Source organism: Astatotilapia calliptera, chromosome 9 (genome assembly GCF_964374335.1).
Source record: "Astatotilapia calliptera chromosome 9, fAstCal68.1, whole genome shotgun sequence".
NCBI classification, from domain to species: domain Eukaryota; kingdom Metazoa; phylum Chordata; class Actinopteri; order Cichliformes; family Cichlidae; genus Astatotilapia; species Astatotilapia calliptera.
In genome coordinates this window covers 516147-532030 of record NC_137430.1, presented here as the reverse complement: position 1 = coordinate 532030, position 15884 = coordinate 516147, and the positions used below count along the sequence as shown (strand labels likewise).

The following is a 15884-nucleotide window of genomic DNA, read 5'->3' as shown; positions in this document are numbered from 1 at the left end:
AGGACATGGCCTGATTAAAAAATGACACAGGTTCCTCAAAGCGCTGCTAGAGGCCAAGGTAAGTCCAGTATCTGGTTAGACAAAATGTTTTTAAGATTCCTGCGGCCAAATTAAAAAAACAAATCTCAGTTTAGAAGTAAATTAATCATATTTAAAGTTGGGCTATCACTTAATGATCAGACTTAGAGCAGTCTTGTAGGAATGAGTTCTAAGAGACATGTTTACATGTTAGAGAAAGTCAATATAAGCAGCTATTAAAGCTGTTGTATTTACTGGTACATCCTTGGGAAGGGTGTGAAATTTATTCTAATTGTTAGAAAAATAATAATCATTACTAGTCTTTACTATTAAAGTCTAAAGGAAGACTCCATTCAGCAGAGCTCTGACTCTTTGTCAGCCTGGAAAAAGTGTTAAAAAGAAACCTATCATTGACAAATAGTAAGATGTCCCAGCTCTACAGAAGACTTTTCCTTCAGAGTGTTGGATTGTGTGTGATGAGCACACAGAGGCAGGCGGAGGTTTTAACAGAAGCGAGCCCTTTATTAAACCGATGGAACAGGTACAAAACAAAGGCAAAAGTCCAAGTGTAAATGGGAACTATTGAAAAACTAAACTTGGAACGACAGAAACCAGAACATAACAGGACACTCTGATAAGGGACAAAGGGGAACTGACACCAGATAAACACAGGAGGGTGGTCAGGGGAAGTGGAGACACATGGGAACACAGCTGAAGCAAACAGACGAGATAGGGGAAGCAAAACTGAACATAACATGCACGAGACAAGGGGCTGACAAAATAAAACAGGAAAAACAACACAGAGAGAGTGAGGGACACGGAGAGACTAAGACAACCTCGACACAGAAGGGAACTGAGAATGAACGAGGACTGAGAACTAGAAATATAGACAATAACCCAGGAAGCACGGGGGGAACATCAAAGGCACGAACAAATCCAGATAAATCCAGAATACTTTTCTCAAAACACAATACAATGTTGATTCAAAAGTCCAACAAACAAAACATATGATGAAACAGACCCAGGGATCCTAAACTATAGTATTGCTATGTAAAGCAAAAGACAGATATTCCAGGTCAAATTAAGGTCTTCCAAAGGCACAATATCCTCTCCAGCCTATGAGTTATGTGTTTAAGTTAAGTTAAATGCAGTGTCATTTCAACATATAAATGGATGGACTTACAACAATTATTTGGCTGGGCACTGAACCTGACAAAAAAGTCAGAGACATCAGATAAACACACTGAAGATGATGGATAACAACTAAAACTGTTTTTTGACTTGTCCAGTGGACAAGGATAAATAGAGTTTTAATTCATCTTTAACAGTGATGGATGGATGGATGGATGGATGGACGGATGGACGGATGGATGGATGGATGGATGGATGGATGGATGGATGGATGGATGGACAGATGGATGGACGGATGGATGGACGGACGGATGGATGGATGGATGGATGGATGGATGGATGGATGGATGGATGGATGGATGGATGGACGGACGGATGGATGGATGGATGGTTGTTTGCCGATTTTGGTTTGGATTTTGCTTGTATGGGAGCAGACACAGTCTCTACGGGGATGGAGTTTTGGGGGTTTACTGGAGGGTGTTGCTATAGGTCATCAGAACAGCCTGGCGCTAAACTGCAGAGCCTTGGATTGGTTCTGCTGCGGCCCATTACCTGCATGTCATTCCCACACACTCTTTCTTCCCTTGCTTTACTCGTCACTCATTGCACTGTGCAAAGAATGAACAGTAAAGGCAAAAATCAATCAATCGATTTAGATAAATGCTGATAAAATACAGTGACCAGCTATAATGAAATAATGTATTTGCACATTTTTGGGACATTTAAGGTGATGCACTTGCATTTATATTGTGCTCTTCTAGTCATACTGATGCTGCAGTGCTTTAGACTTTCTTTTGGGCACTCCTCCCTCTAGGGCAGTGGTGGGCAACTCCAGGCCCCGAGGGCCGGTGTCCTGCAGGTTTTAGATCTCACCCTGGGTCAACACACCTGAATCACATGATGAGTTCATCACCAGGCCTCTGGAGAACTTCAAAACATGTTGAGGATTTAGCCATTTCAATCAGCTGTGTTGGATCAAGGACACGTCTAAAACCTGCAGGACACCGGCCCTCGAGGCCTGGAGTTGCCCACCTCTCAGTAGTTTGTTCACCTCCATCTCAGTTCATACATCCTCATCTGTCACACTAATCCTCTGCATGTCTTCCTTCACTACATCAATCTTTCTTCCTCCTGCCTGACAAGTCCATCTTGAAGATTCACTGTCATGGACTCTGGGGTGTTGGCCCGAGTTTGATGTTCTGTATTTGAGATTCTACTGATACGTATGGCTTTTGTATTTCTGGCGGAGGTGTGGTCCCTGGCTCAGCTGCAGGGCAGGGGTGGTGCAGTGAGCTCAAGGGGCAGTGCCGGGGAGGTGGGACAGGTGCGTGGAGTTTAGTTAATGAGCTCTCTCTCTTCCTTCGTGATATAGTGAAGCCGGAGCTGAGAGTGGGGAGGAGTGTCATAGCGCAGCTGAAAGCTGCACGCGTGGGTGCTGAACCGAACGACAAGAAACTGTCAGTAGTGTGCCACGTAAATAAAGAGAAAATAAACACGGTCAGTGTTGTGGTCCTTGTCACAGTATTCTTTTCTTTGTAGCTCTTATTCTTAGTTTTAGATTCTCCTTGTGTTATAGTTAAGTTCTTTAGTTTTGGTTTAGTGACCATTCCTGCTTTCCTTGTATCCTGTTGTCAAGTTTGTTTGTTAGACGTCTGTTGTTCGTACTTCGTGTTTTACTTTGTTAGTCATCTCTTCTGTTTGGTGTTTAATTTTCCTTCCCCCATGATTTGTGATTATTCTGATTTAGTTGAGCTGTGTTTCCCAGGTGTTTCCTCACTGCCCATCACCCTACTGTGTATTTCTCATTCCTGTATTCCCCTTATTCTTTGTCAGTGCCTCAGTTCCTCTCACCCTAGCTTGTTCCTGAATGCTTCTTCTCAGTTTCCTGTGCTGTAGTTGCTAGCTTACTTTTTTAACTTTCACATTTTCCTCATTAGATTTGTGTTATGTTTTATGGACATTTTTTTTAGGCTTACAAAACAGGTTGTATTCTGTTTATTGGGCACTTTTGTGTATCTGCCTTGTCTATGGACAATTTAGAATGACCATTAACCTAACATGCATGAAATTGGACTAGAAAGAAACTGGAACACCTGCAGGTAGACATGCAATTCTCCGCACAGAATCCATCTCATACTAATATATTATTCTTGTTTTCCTTTTATGGAAGTTTCCGTGACCCCTTGTCTCTATATGTTCCTCCCTGAGCCTGGTTCAGCCACACGTCTGAATATTTAAGAGGTCTTCCTGTTAAAAGGGAGTTTTTCCTTCTCGCTGTAGGCAATCATTGTTTGAAATTCAGTTTAAGGCAGAGGCTCTTTTTTTCCCTCAATCTGTGTATGTCTGAATATCCCACTAAGATTTAATGCTGCATCACTCTTAAGAATGAAGATGAAACCCAAAGAGTGTGTAAACTTAAAACTTCAGATAACTGCATCTGACCACGTGATGCCCTGGTTAAGTCTTTAGGAAATCTTAAATTCTGAAATATCACCACTTGTGATTCTGTTATTCTGTTATACTCACATGTGCACACGGGCAACTGTTGAAATCGAGAAAAAGTCATCATTAAGCTATTTTAGCGCTTTCATTTGGAGAAAAGCTTTGTTGGTGGCCTGACACAGAAAAGCATGTGACTGTCTGCATGGATTTTTGGATTCGTCTACTGATGAAATGTATGTCATAGAGAGGAGCCAACTGGACCCTCGCTAGCTCGGGAGCACTTAAATTCTGACAGTTTGTCAAAGAGCTTACAGTCACCTGTGCTGAGGGTTGGTATATTTGAGCAGTTCTGCCAGCTGCAGCGGGTACTTGCAGATCTTCTGAACTGGAGTCAGCAAAAAACCATCCAAAGATATGTCAATCATCTTCTGAAGCAGTCGGCAAGCCTCAAAGAAGAATACATACTTGTTGACCTTCATCAACTTGGAGAGTTGGATGCAGGCATTGGGGTGGTTGTTGCAATACTCTGAATAGATCTGGAAATCTGTTTGCTGAACACAGACAACAACAAGTCGGGCTAGAGGTGAGAGAATGGTGTGGGAAGAGTGTTTAATATAATAAACACCTCTCAGACCTGTCATGAAACATCATAAAGCATTTTCAATTAATCAGGCAAAGAAATGTAGGTGTAATATAAGCACTATGAAATGGACAACTCAGAAGGACTGAAAGCAGAAGTGTGTGTGTGGGTTAACTGGTTTTCTAAAGGTTTTAAGAAAACCAGTTGAAGATTTTTTGTTGTTTTTTGATTCAGCTTACATGTTCAAGGAAGCAGCAACCAATCTCACTCAGATGTGGCTGCTCCTTGTTGAACTTCTGCTCGAGACCTTTGAGGAACTTCCTTTGGAATCGGTAGATCTCTTCGATATTCCCAAAGATGGTACGAAGCTGCTCTTCAGTGAACATGTCTGTCCTTTTGCGGCACTGTTTGATGTAACCCTGAGGGGCAGAGACAGGAGGAAAACCTGCTGATTTTAGATGTCAAACATACACAGAGCACAGTGTGTTCACAGACTAACTGTTCTCTCTCATTTTTCCACTTGGTTTGAATTTGGTCATTTGTACATTTCAGACTATCTCAGAGTTCAGGCCCAGATTTCCTGATGCTGGAGGACAGATTTCCAAAGTTCTTTTTCCTACATGCAGGTCAGGTTTGGGGGCCAAATAAAGGGACTTAGAATCACTGACAGGATCTTGCTGGGGGGCCTTGGGCGCTGGTGGAGAACGTCCAATGTGCTTTTTTGCTCAGCATGCTGCTGTCCAATGCAGCTTGGTCTTTGCTGTTGGTTGCAGCCACTTGGGGCCTCTGGGCTTATGTTGGTTCTCATTATGCGCATGCTCACCCCCCCCAATCAAAATGGGCCACAGTGTTATCATTTCAGTAGTAATAAGAATGAAGTTTATGAAGTTTAGGAGTATACTTGCCAACATTTAGATGTAAATTGTCCTTTGTGTAAGTGCAGATGGGTGTGAGAACTGGAAAAGTGGTTTTTAAAACTTGTTATGAAAGTGTATATGCAAAACTACTGCTATGTGAAATTAAACTGGTGAGATAAAGTATAACCGTTGGTGAATGTTTTGCTAATCAAAAACTGAACCCTTCTAAAAGAAGAACGTAGTGTAACTCAGTGCATACCAGTGATGTTGCAAGTGAGACAACTGTTGCTGTGATTTGGCGCAATATAAATACAACTGAATTGAAACTGAGCTGATGCTGGCATCATCACATTTTGAAAATTTCTTCAATACAATTTAATATTGTCCTGGAGATCTAATAAGGTCAAACTTTCCTAAAATGTCTTTTTGTATTTAAAAATTAATTCTGTTACTTTTGCTTTTATTGGCAAGATTTAGGCAATGAAACTGGTATATGGCAATTATAAATAATGAAAACCTGAAATTCCATTTTAAGCAATAAATTGCCCCCCAAACAAATTATAACATAAGTTAATTTAACAATCCATTTTCAAAAAAAAGAATTAAATATCTATATAAATATATATATGTATATGTATATATATATATATATATATATATATATATATATATATATACATATACAGTGGGGCAAAAAAGTATTTAGTCAGCCACCGATTGTGCAAGTTCCCCCACTTAAAATGATGACAGAGGTCAGTAATTTGCACCAGAGGTACACTTCAACTGTGAGAGACAGAATGTGAAAAAAAAATCCACGAATTCACATGGTAGGATTTGTAAAGAATTTATTCGTAAATCAGGGTGGAAAATAAGTATTTGGTCACCTCAAACAAGGAAAATCTCTGGCTCTCACAGACCTGTAACGTCTTCTGTAAGAAGCTTTTCTGTCCCCCACTCGTTACCTGTATGAATGGCACCTGTTTGAACTCATCATCTGTATAAAAGACACCTGTCCACAGCCTCAAACAGTCAGACTCCAAACTCCGCCATGGCCAAGACCAAAGAGCTTTCGAAGGACACCAGGAAAAGTATTGTAGACCTGCACCAGACTGGGAAGAGTGAATCTACAATAGGCAAGCAGCTTGGTGTGAAAAAATCAACTGTGGGAGCAATCATCAGAAAATGGAAGACATACAAGACCACTGATAATCTCCCTCGATCTGGGGCTCCACGCAAGATCTCATCCCGTGGGGTCAAAATGATCATGAGAACGGTGAGCAAAGATCCCAGAACCACACGGGGGGATCTGGTGAATGACCTGCAGAGAGCTGGGACCAAAGTAACAAAGGTCACCATCAGTAACACACTACAACGGCAGGGAATCAAATCCCGCAGTGCCAGACGTGTTCCGCTGCTGAAGCCAGTGCATGTCCAGGCCCGTCTGAAGTTTGCCAGAGAGCACATGGATGATACAGCAGAGGATTGGGAGAATGTCATGTGGTCAGATGAAACCAAAGTAGAACTTTGTGGTATAAACTCAACTCGTCGTGTTTGGAGGAAGAAGAATACGGAGTTGCATCCCAAGAACACCATACCTACTGTGAAGCATGGGGGTGGAAACATCATGCTATGGGGCTGTTTTTCTGCCAAGGGGACAGGACGACTGATCCGTGTTAAGGACAGAATGAATGGGGCCATGTATCGTGAGATTTTGAGCCAAAACCTCCTTCCATCAGTGGGAACTTTGAAGATGAAATGAGGCTGGGTCTTCCAACATGACAATGATCCAAAACACACCGCCCGGGCAACAAAGGAGTGGCTCCGTAAGAAGCATTTGAAAGTCCTGGAGTGGCCTAGCCAGTCTCCAGACCTCAACCCCATAGAAAATCTGTGGCGGGAGTTGAAAGTCCGTGTTGCTCGGCGACAGCCCCAAAACATCACTGCTCTCGAGAAGATCTGCATGGAGGAATGGGCCAAAATACCAGCTACTGTGTGTGTAAACCTGGTAAAGACCTATAGTAAACGTTTGACCTCTGTTATTGCCAACAAAGGTTATGTTACAAAGTATTGAGTTGTATTTTTGTTATTGACCAAATACTTATTTTCCACCCTGATTTACCAATAAATTCTTTACAAATCCTACCATGTGGATTCATGGATTTTTTTTTTTTCACATTCTGTCTCTCACAGTTGAAGTGTACCTCTGGTGCAAATTACTGACCTCTGTCATCATTTTAATAGAATAGAATAGAATTCAACTTTATTGTCATTGCACATGCACAGGTACAGGGCAACGAAATGCAGTTTGCATCCATCCAGAAGTGCTTTAGTGATATAGATATATTACAATATATATTAGCAATAATATAGATATGTAAGTATATTACAGAAATGGGTCTATTATGTTATAATGTACACGGTATGAAGTATGTTGTGAATATTCTATAACTATAAGTATGTACAGGCTGTAGTGAGTACAAGCTATGTACAGGATATAAACAGGATATAAATATGAAAAACTATACAGAATATGAAATAAATAACTTTACAGGAATCTGAGATATACAGCTATACAGAAATGGGAACTATGCAAGTTGTAAACAGTTGTAGGGTTAAAAATTATCGTATGTACAGAATGATTGTTTACACAGGGCTATACAGTAGTGCAGTTAAGGTAAGTGAGGGTGTGGATAATTTCTACAGAGGCTATATTTTAAGTGGGGGAACTTGCACAATCGGTGGCTGACTAAATACTTTTTTGCCCCACTGTGTGTATATATATATATATATATATATATATATATATATATATATATATATATATATATATATATATATATATATATATATATATATATATATATATATTATGGGTGCAACGATATTCGTATCGATATTGAACCGTTCGATACAGTGCTTTCGGTTCGGTACGCATATGTATCGAACAATACAAAATTTGTAATTTATTTTATCAACTTTCCTTCTGACGATGCTGTCTGTGTTGAGAGCGCTCAGTGGATTTGCGTTCAACTACTCCGCCTAGGCTGCACTGTCCAGCGCAGATCCACTGAGCGCTCAACACAGACAGCATAGTCAGAAGGAAGAGCGCAGGGCAAGCTAGTGAGACAGAAGCTAAGCTCTCCTTGCAACATGGCAAATTGAACCTCCCCCACCCTCATTCAGATCTGGCGTTTGGAATTATTTTGGTTTTCATGTGACGTATGACCCTGAAGGTAAGCGAGTCATGGACTAAAGTAAAACAGTATGTTGGATGTGCCACGCAATGCTCAATTACATGGGTGGGAGCTAGTGTGTTAGCGCAGTTAGCTCGTTAACGTGTTGGCCGTCTAGCCCCATGCACGGGGCGATCGGCGGTAGCTCGTTAACGGAGATTTGCCGTGTTGTGGCGTTAAGGTCATTTCAACGAGATTAACCTGAAAGCACTAGTGGGAACACAACGAATATGACTGCACATTTACACCGACATCATCCTAGTGCAAAGACAAGTGGAAGCAGACAAAAACAACAAGCATGCATGCTACTAACTTTAGCCGAGTCATTTAGACAGCCGTTAGCACAGGATTCTCCTTATGGGGACCTGATATGTTTAATATGCTGCTGAGAATATAGCCCAGAAGAAGCGTATAGTATAGCTTTTATTTTGGAAAGAGCCATTTCTCTGTAAACGTGGTGATTAAATTTCCTCTGCAGCAGCATTTTAACGTGAGCAAAAGGAGCCGTGAACGTACGAGGAGAAACGTGATGAAAATTAAATTCTCGCTAGCCCTGTATTCCTCAATCAGATACAGGGCTCGCAATATCGCTAGCCCGATGTCCCAGGGCTAGCGATTTTTCCCGTCGGGCTATCGTAGGAAGGAAAAATATATGTCAATGCTTTTGCATTCTTTCAGAAATGTAGCTGGGTAATTATGTCATTGGCATCGGTGAGCCACTGTCAATATGTGACATATTGAAATCGCGTTTGAATTTGCGCTTGTTTTTTTGCTTTCACTTTGCAATCTCGCGAACTGTGTATAGAGAGCGACAGCACTGATCTGTGAGTGATGAAAATTTGTGCACCAATTCCTCTGACATCGTCTTATTAATCGTTAGCTTACTATGCAAACATGACAAGTGAAATCTCCCGCAGCTTAAACATGTGAGAGGTTGATCGCGCAGAGAATCGCTGAGCTTATGTGAGTCGTGTGTAAAAGCAGCAGGATTTATATTTCACTACGATGACCTGGATGACTGAGAACCTTCACAGACAGATATATATATTTTAGTTCTGCTGAGCCAAATAAGACAGGTCAGGGTGAAGAAGTGACAGCCAAAGAAAAGCTTACCACAAAACGGAGAAGTTATGACAAATCAGACTATAAGGCAAAAAGAAAGTGCAGCTTTATGGTTTCATGGACAAAAGAATTTCTGTGGCTGCAATATGATGAGCTAAATAACCAGGGCTGCACATAAGTGGTCCGCAGGTGCGCATTCGCTGTCAAAATAAAAAAACACGCACAAGGGTTAGGGTTAAATTTAAAAACTGTACTTTTGAGTTAAAATATATATTTATAATTTTAATAAATGACAAATTAAAAAGGCATGAACATTTTTTTTGTATCGAAAAAATATCAAACCGTGACACCAAAGTATCGAACCGAACCGTGAATTTTGTGTATCGTTGCACCCCTAATATATATATATATATATATATATATATATATATATACATAGATAGATAGATTTGTCGTTAAAGGAAAGAGCCAGAAAACTCATAAATGTATACAAAGCCAAAGTAAATAGTGCCCAGGGAGTGAGTGCTTTGGTGGAATTTTGCATTCTTGGAGTATTAACCTTCTCTTCCACAGGGTGTCTTTGGTCCTGTCTCCCTCTCCTCAAACCAAACTGGCCGCCCCCTCCATGAGGGAGGTTTCTTCCTTTTAAAAGGGAGTTTTACCTTCCCACTGTTGCCAAGTGCTTGATCTTTGGGGCTCCTGTATTATTGTAGGGTCTCTGTTGCACATTGTAAAGGGTCTTGAGGCGAATCTAGTTTGATGTATAAATAAAACTGAACTGAACTGAATTCTTACATTAAAGTTCTGACCTGGAAGATGACATGTCTGTTGAAAATGTGACTCTGGCTTGTTGTACACTTTAATAAAGAAGCATTGTTTGTCTTTTTTTTTTATTACAAAATATTGCACGTTTTAAAGTCTTGCTCTTAAAAAAAAGAGGCAACAACAAAAGCTAAGAGAGGGTTGTAATTCATTCAGCAAGTCCCTGTGCTGGTCTGTACTCTGCCCACAGTCCAAAGACATGATTTACTCATAAATATCTACATTTCATAGATATTAATGTGAATGTAAATGACAGTTTGTCCTTATTTGTCAGCCCTGTGATCAATCCTCAGGCCTCTTATGCATTAACAGTTGGGCTAAGCTCAGTGACACTCAGGTGCTGGAGCTTGTACAAGCGGTAAAGAAAATGAATCGAAGGATGTAACCTGTGTATACATTATCATGCACCCTTGACTTGAATCAGGCTGCAGGTTAAATACTGTGGGGAGTGTGTGTTGACACTCAGAACAGGTGTAATACAGTCATTCACAATAAAGTTCGAGCTGGTCAAGCAAATAATGGGATGAGAAAAATGGCAAAATGAGATGGTCAATGAAACTACGGGAGAATTTAGACATTTAGACGGTTGGCAGATATATTGGAGACATACAAGAGAGTTAAGCAGACAAAGTTCCTCATCTAGAAATCGATTTCTAGATGAAGCTCGAACAGATATGTCCCAAGTAAAACACCAATCAATTTCAATGCAAACCTCACAGATGTCTTTCAGGTGCTTGATGTAGTCTCTCTCTGTGCTCATAATCTCATTGATGACATTTGTTCTCATCTGCTCTTTGCAGGGTAAACCAGGTCCCAGCAACAGGCCCAGACTTGCCCGGTCCTCTTCTCCAGCCTGAGCCTCCTCTAGGTGGGCCAGATACTCGTCCATGGGTTCGTCCTGGTTCACACGCAACTGGAGAATGCAGGCAGTGTTAAAAGTATGCAATGACTCTAAGTGGCTCAAATAATAACCCTGTCTTTCAATGTCATCTTTTTCTTCACAGATGCCAAAGTTTAGTAGCAGTTTGATGTCTTTTGATATATATCCCGTATATCCTTACCTGGATGATTGAACATGCACCAGAGTACAGTCAGAACAGAGTTTCTCACCCGTACAAAGCTGGCAGGGAACCAGCCCTCACTGTCCATGATGCGACCCCACCACCACTCCTTGTTAGTTGCATCCACTACTTCAATGACATCACCGGCCTTGAAACCTAACTCCTGGTCATCCATGGTAACATGGTCCCAGAGCCCCTCTGCATACACCACACTGCCATCACTGATGAGCTGCAGAGAAACAACAACAGGAGGGACTGTGGTCACATACAATCAACTTCTGGTTGGGACTGCAGTAGAGTCATGGTATACAGGATTAATGTAAGAACTCTTTCAGCCTTCTAGCCAGGTACAGGTGTGGTCTGAAGCTTGCATACACGCTTCATGGGCATGAATGTTGTGGTCATTTTGGGCATTGATTTCTTTTAACTGTTCCTTTTCTTAGGGTGAAATGAGTGTACACATCTTTACTATATCCTGGGTCTGTTTATTCAGTGAGTTTAAGCTTTTTGGATTGTAGTTTTTCTTTTCTTTAAATCTCTTATTCTTGGTTTTCCTAGGGTTTGTATTTTTCCATGTACTTTTTCAGTTTCCTGTTTCTGGAATCGGATCTACTTTAGGCACTCATGTAATTAACACTCATCTTTACAGACACCTCCATGCATTTGAGTCCGCACGCTTCCACCACACTCTGCACAGCAGAATTTCAAGTTTTAATATATTTTTGATTTTTTTCTAATTCACACAGGGTCAAAAGTCTACATACAGCCCTACTAATATCTGGTAAAATATCTCTTAGTAAGGTGCACCTCAACCAGATGCTTTAGATATGCCTGAATGTTGTTGATGGCTAAGTCTGGCTGTATATTTGTCCACTCTTCTTAGCATAAGTGCTAGAGTTCACTTAAATTAATTGGTTTCCTGGTATGGCCCTGGCTTTAAGCACAGTCTACAAACTTTTGAAAAGGATTAAAGTCAAGGCTTTGGAACGGCCAGAATTAATGGGCCATTTCTAAACAGCTGCAGATTCCAGGATTCAATTTCAGCTCAATTTTATTTATATAGCACCAAATACCATAACAGGATCAACAGCTCAAACTGTATGTAAGTACAAGTTAAACGGATAGAACAATTTGGTAGTATGTTCAGGAACAACCCAGGAGCCACCAAGATTAAAGCCTGCCGTTAACGGCTGTGTGTGCTATCATTTTGTGTTTTGACAGCGTCCACAGAATAAAAAATCACTGAGAAGCTAAAATCAAATTAAACTTAGAAGGAGATACATTATGGAAGAAGAAACAGAGGAAGCACTTTTCTACTCTCCTGGAGTACTCTATCCAACACGCCGCATTCACCCCATACACACAAGCACTATTATCTATACAGTGAGTGCTTTCTAACTATCATTCATACGCATTCATACTCCAATGGATGCATCGGAGAGCAAGTCGGGGTTAGTATCTTGCCCAAGGATATTTGGCATGCAAACTGGGGGAGCCAGGGATCAAACCACCAACCTTCCGGTCAGCAGCTGATCTGCTCTACCTCCTGAGCTACAGCCACCCCTCCCAGATGGGAGCAGTGTTACTGAGGAAAACTCTGAGGTGATCATCACGGTGCCTTGCAGGTCCATATATCAAACGATCACTGTGGCATTACTGAGAGTTGAAAAACTGTCTAAAGTCTTTCATCTTTAATAAAATGATCAGCGTTCTGCTCTACCAGGTGTAACAATTGAGTTTAACATCCAGGCATCCATGAAAACGGAATTTATGACATTTAACGTTAGAAGTTAGCAGGGAGTTAGCTCGCTAGCTTCTATCTAAATACAATATAGCATGTCCTGACTGCGGGGTTTTGGAAACAAATTAAAACATACAGCTCTGTTATCACTTCCAACATAAATGAAGACAGAAAACTAAACAGCAGTGACGTTTGTAGGGTTACTGAAGTTGGGCTAGCTGGTATATAATGATTTGCTACGTGACCGCTAGCGACACAGCTATGTTAGCATAATATAAACAAGCTAACTTTTTTTCCACTGATAAAAGTTAACGTGAGTGTTCTCGGTGGTCAGGAACAAATGTAATCGCATGGCAGGATGCTGTAAAAGGACCAAACTTCAGCCAGGAGAACAACTGAGATAATCCATCCACAATATGAGGTTAGTCATTCATATACTGCTGCATGGGCTGGGCTGTAGTTACATCCTAAGGTTTTAAAAACTGAGCTTAAATAAATGATTAGTGGTAATAAAAGCCGAGGGAGGTCAACAGTGATCACTGACTGTTTTAGGAGCTTTTTGAGATTAAATAGAAGAAAATACAAAACATTAAACATGTTAACAACACAAAAGCCATATTAAACGCAGACTACTTTAGACCCGGAAGTAGGATTCGTCGCGTCATCACTGAACAACCGGATAGGCACTAAGCCACATTTCACAGTTTTATTAGATTTTGCATTAGTGGATACTGTGCTGCTCTTTCTTTGTTTTATGTTCAAATCATTGTTGCTGGGTTTGGGTGGTCTGGGAGTAGACACAGTCTCTAAGACGATGAGGTTCCGTTCAATTTTATTTATGCAGCGCCAAATCACAACAACAGTGTCCTCAGGATGCTTTATACTGTAAGGTAAAGACCCTACAATAATACAAAGAAAACCCCATATAACCCCCTATGAGCAAGCACTTTGGCGACAGTGGGAAGGAAGAACTCCCTTTTAACAGGAAGAAACCTCCGGCAGAACCAGGCTCAGGGAGGGGTGAGACACATTGTAGGGTTTTGGATAAAATGGCCTGTATTTGTATACATGTCCCTAAGGACCCCAAAGCGCTTTACACATGCAGTCATCCACACACTGGTGATGGCAGCTACATTGTAGCCACAGCCACCCTGGGGCGCACTGACAGAGGCGAGGCTGCCGGACACTGGCGCCACCAGGCCCTCTGACCACCACCAGTAGGCAACGGGTGAAGTGTCTTGCCCAAGGACACAACAACCGAGACTCGGCAACCTTCCGATTACAAGGCGAAGTCCCAACTCTTGAGCCACGATCGCCCCAAATAAAAGAAGGAGAGAAGCTGCAGAGAGGCATTAAAGACTGCAAGTGTGCTGGTTTACTGGTGCTTGAGGAGAGCTATGGCTGTCCTGCTTTGGCCTCACATACTACAGGGCCGGGCCAGTTCTGGGTTTTTCAAGGGTGCCGAGCTGGGTCTGTTCACATCCCTGATTTAAACTGTTTAGCTGATATCTTTCCACTTGGTAAACAGAATGCTGGAAATATAAACTTGGATTTTATTTATTTACCAATAAATACTCTTCTTTTGAACCTGACTCTGTTCAACAATTTCTGTTCTAAAAAGTATAAAAATAAAAACTTCAAATTAAAAGAAAACAATTAAGACATAAGCTACAACTATTAAATTATCTGAGAATGTTAACTGTATCATTTAACCAGCTTTGAAACACTTAGAATAGAACTCACTCAAAGTGCTCACTGAAAATAAGAAGTGAAAAGAGCCACTTAAACCTTCTTATTTCATTTTGTATTACCTTGGTGATCTAATGTCCATCCACTTATTTTCATTTATGATGGTGGAAACCATTAGATTGATTTTGCTTTATAAGACCACATTTTACTTTGATGCAGGAGTCTCCTCCAGGCTTTGAGTAACATTCTCATAGTCATGAATGTAGGGAATTAGCTGTGTGTCTCATCATCAACGTGATTTCTGAGAAGATCATTGGTGAGTATGTTTGGAGTCTGGGGGTGCATTTTAATGTCACCATCTTGGCTCATGAAACCAGTGAAGGAAAGGTCTGAACTGGAATTTGAGGACACTGTGTTACTGTGGCAACCTGTCAATCATAAAGCAGCCATTGATAAATAAATACTTAAGAAGATGTTAAACTCCTTACCAAAACCATGAATTCAACAATGAACGGTGTGACACTTTTCTGCTCAGTCTTACACAGTGATGGCACGAGGCCCTTCTGCAGAATCTACTTTATCAATTCAGCACAATAACAACATAAATGTTGCTCTATTGTTAACACAATATTAACAACGTTAACAACTTTTTTTGCAATAAATAAATAATAATTAAAAACAAAAAAAGAAGAATGACACAAGTTTCCTCCCAGCAAAACAATCTCAAATCCACTGTTGGATTGTAGTGGAGGCTGGAGTCACAGAAACTGTCTGCACCACAGATCATTAGTGTAACCATGGTGTTTTTCAGGCTTTGTATATGTCTATTAAACACACATCATCTGTCCCTTTGCCCTCCTGCTGATTGTACCTGTGTTCTGCTGCTGCCATGCTGGAAGCCCATCAGTCCAAACAACACAGCGCTCCTCTGTTCTTCTGTTTGTACTTCACCTGGTCTCCTCCTCCATCTAGGAGTCTTAGTTTGTGTCTATGACAGAGAGTGTTGGTCTGTGTGCGCTCTACTGGAAGGCCAGTAGGAACATGAGAACTACATTGATGATTATCAGCAACATCATGATGATGAACACCACCACCTTCTGGGTCTCTGGGGGTAGGTTGCAGCGCAGCATAGTGTTTAAGAATCCCATCCTCTGCCTGCTCCACCTCCCTGAACCACCGCCACGAGCCATCAGTTCCCTAGCTTCTTCCTCTTCCTCCTCAGCACCACCTCCCCTCCCCCGTCTTCTC

At 41.2% G+C, this 15884-nt stretch overlaps 1 protein-coding gene across 4 annotated transcripts in view; it reads right to left on the bottom strand.

Moving 5' to 3' along the window:
• arhgef4 (Rho guanine nucleotide exchange factor (GEF) 4) overlaps window positions 1-15884 on the bottom strand; it is a 115950-nt gene that overhangs the window by 12997 nt on the left and 87069 nt on the right. For all 4 annotated transcript variants that reach the window (XM_026180768.2, XM_080306275.1, XM_026180770.2 and 1 more), the window contains 4 exons: window positions 11256-11435; window positions 10858-11058; window positions 4411-4590; window positions 3910-4142 (listed from right to left, as the gene is read on the bottom strand). In XM_026180768.2, the coding sequence (XP_026036553.1) occupies window positions 3910-4142; window positions 4411-4590; window positions 10858-11058; window positions 11256-11435 (794 nt within the window). The remainder of the gene's footprint in view (window positions 1-3909; window positions 4143-4410; window positions 4591-10857; window positions 11059-11255; window positions 11436-15884) is intronic.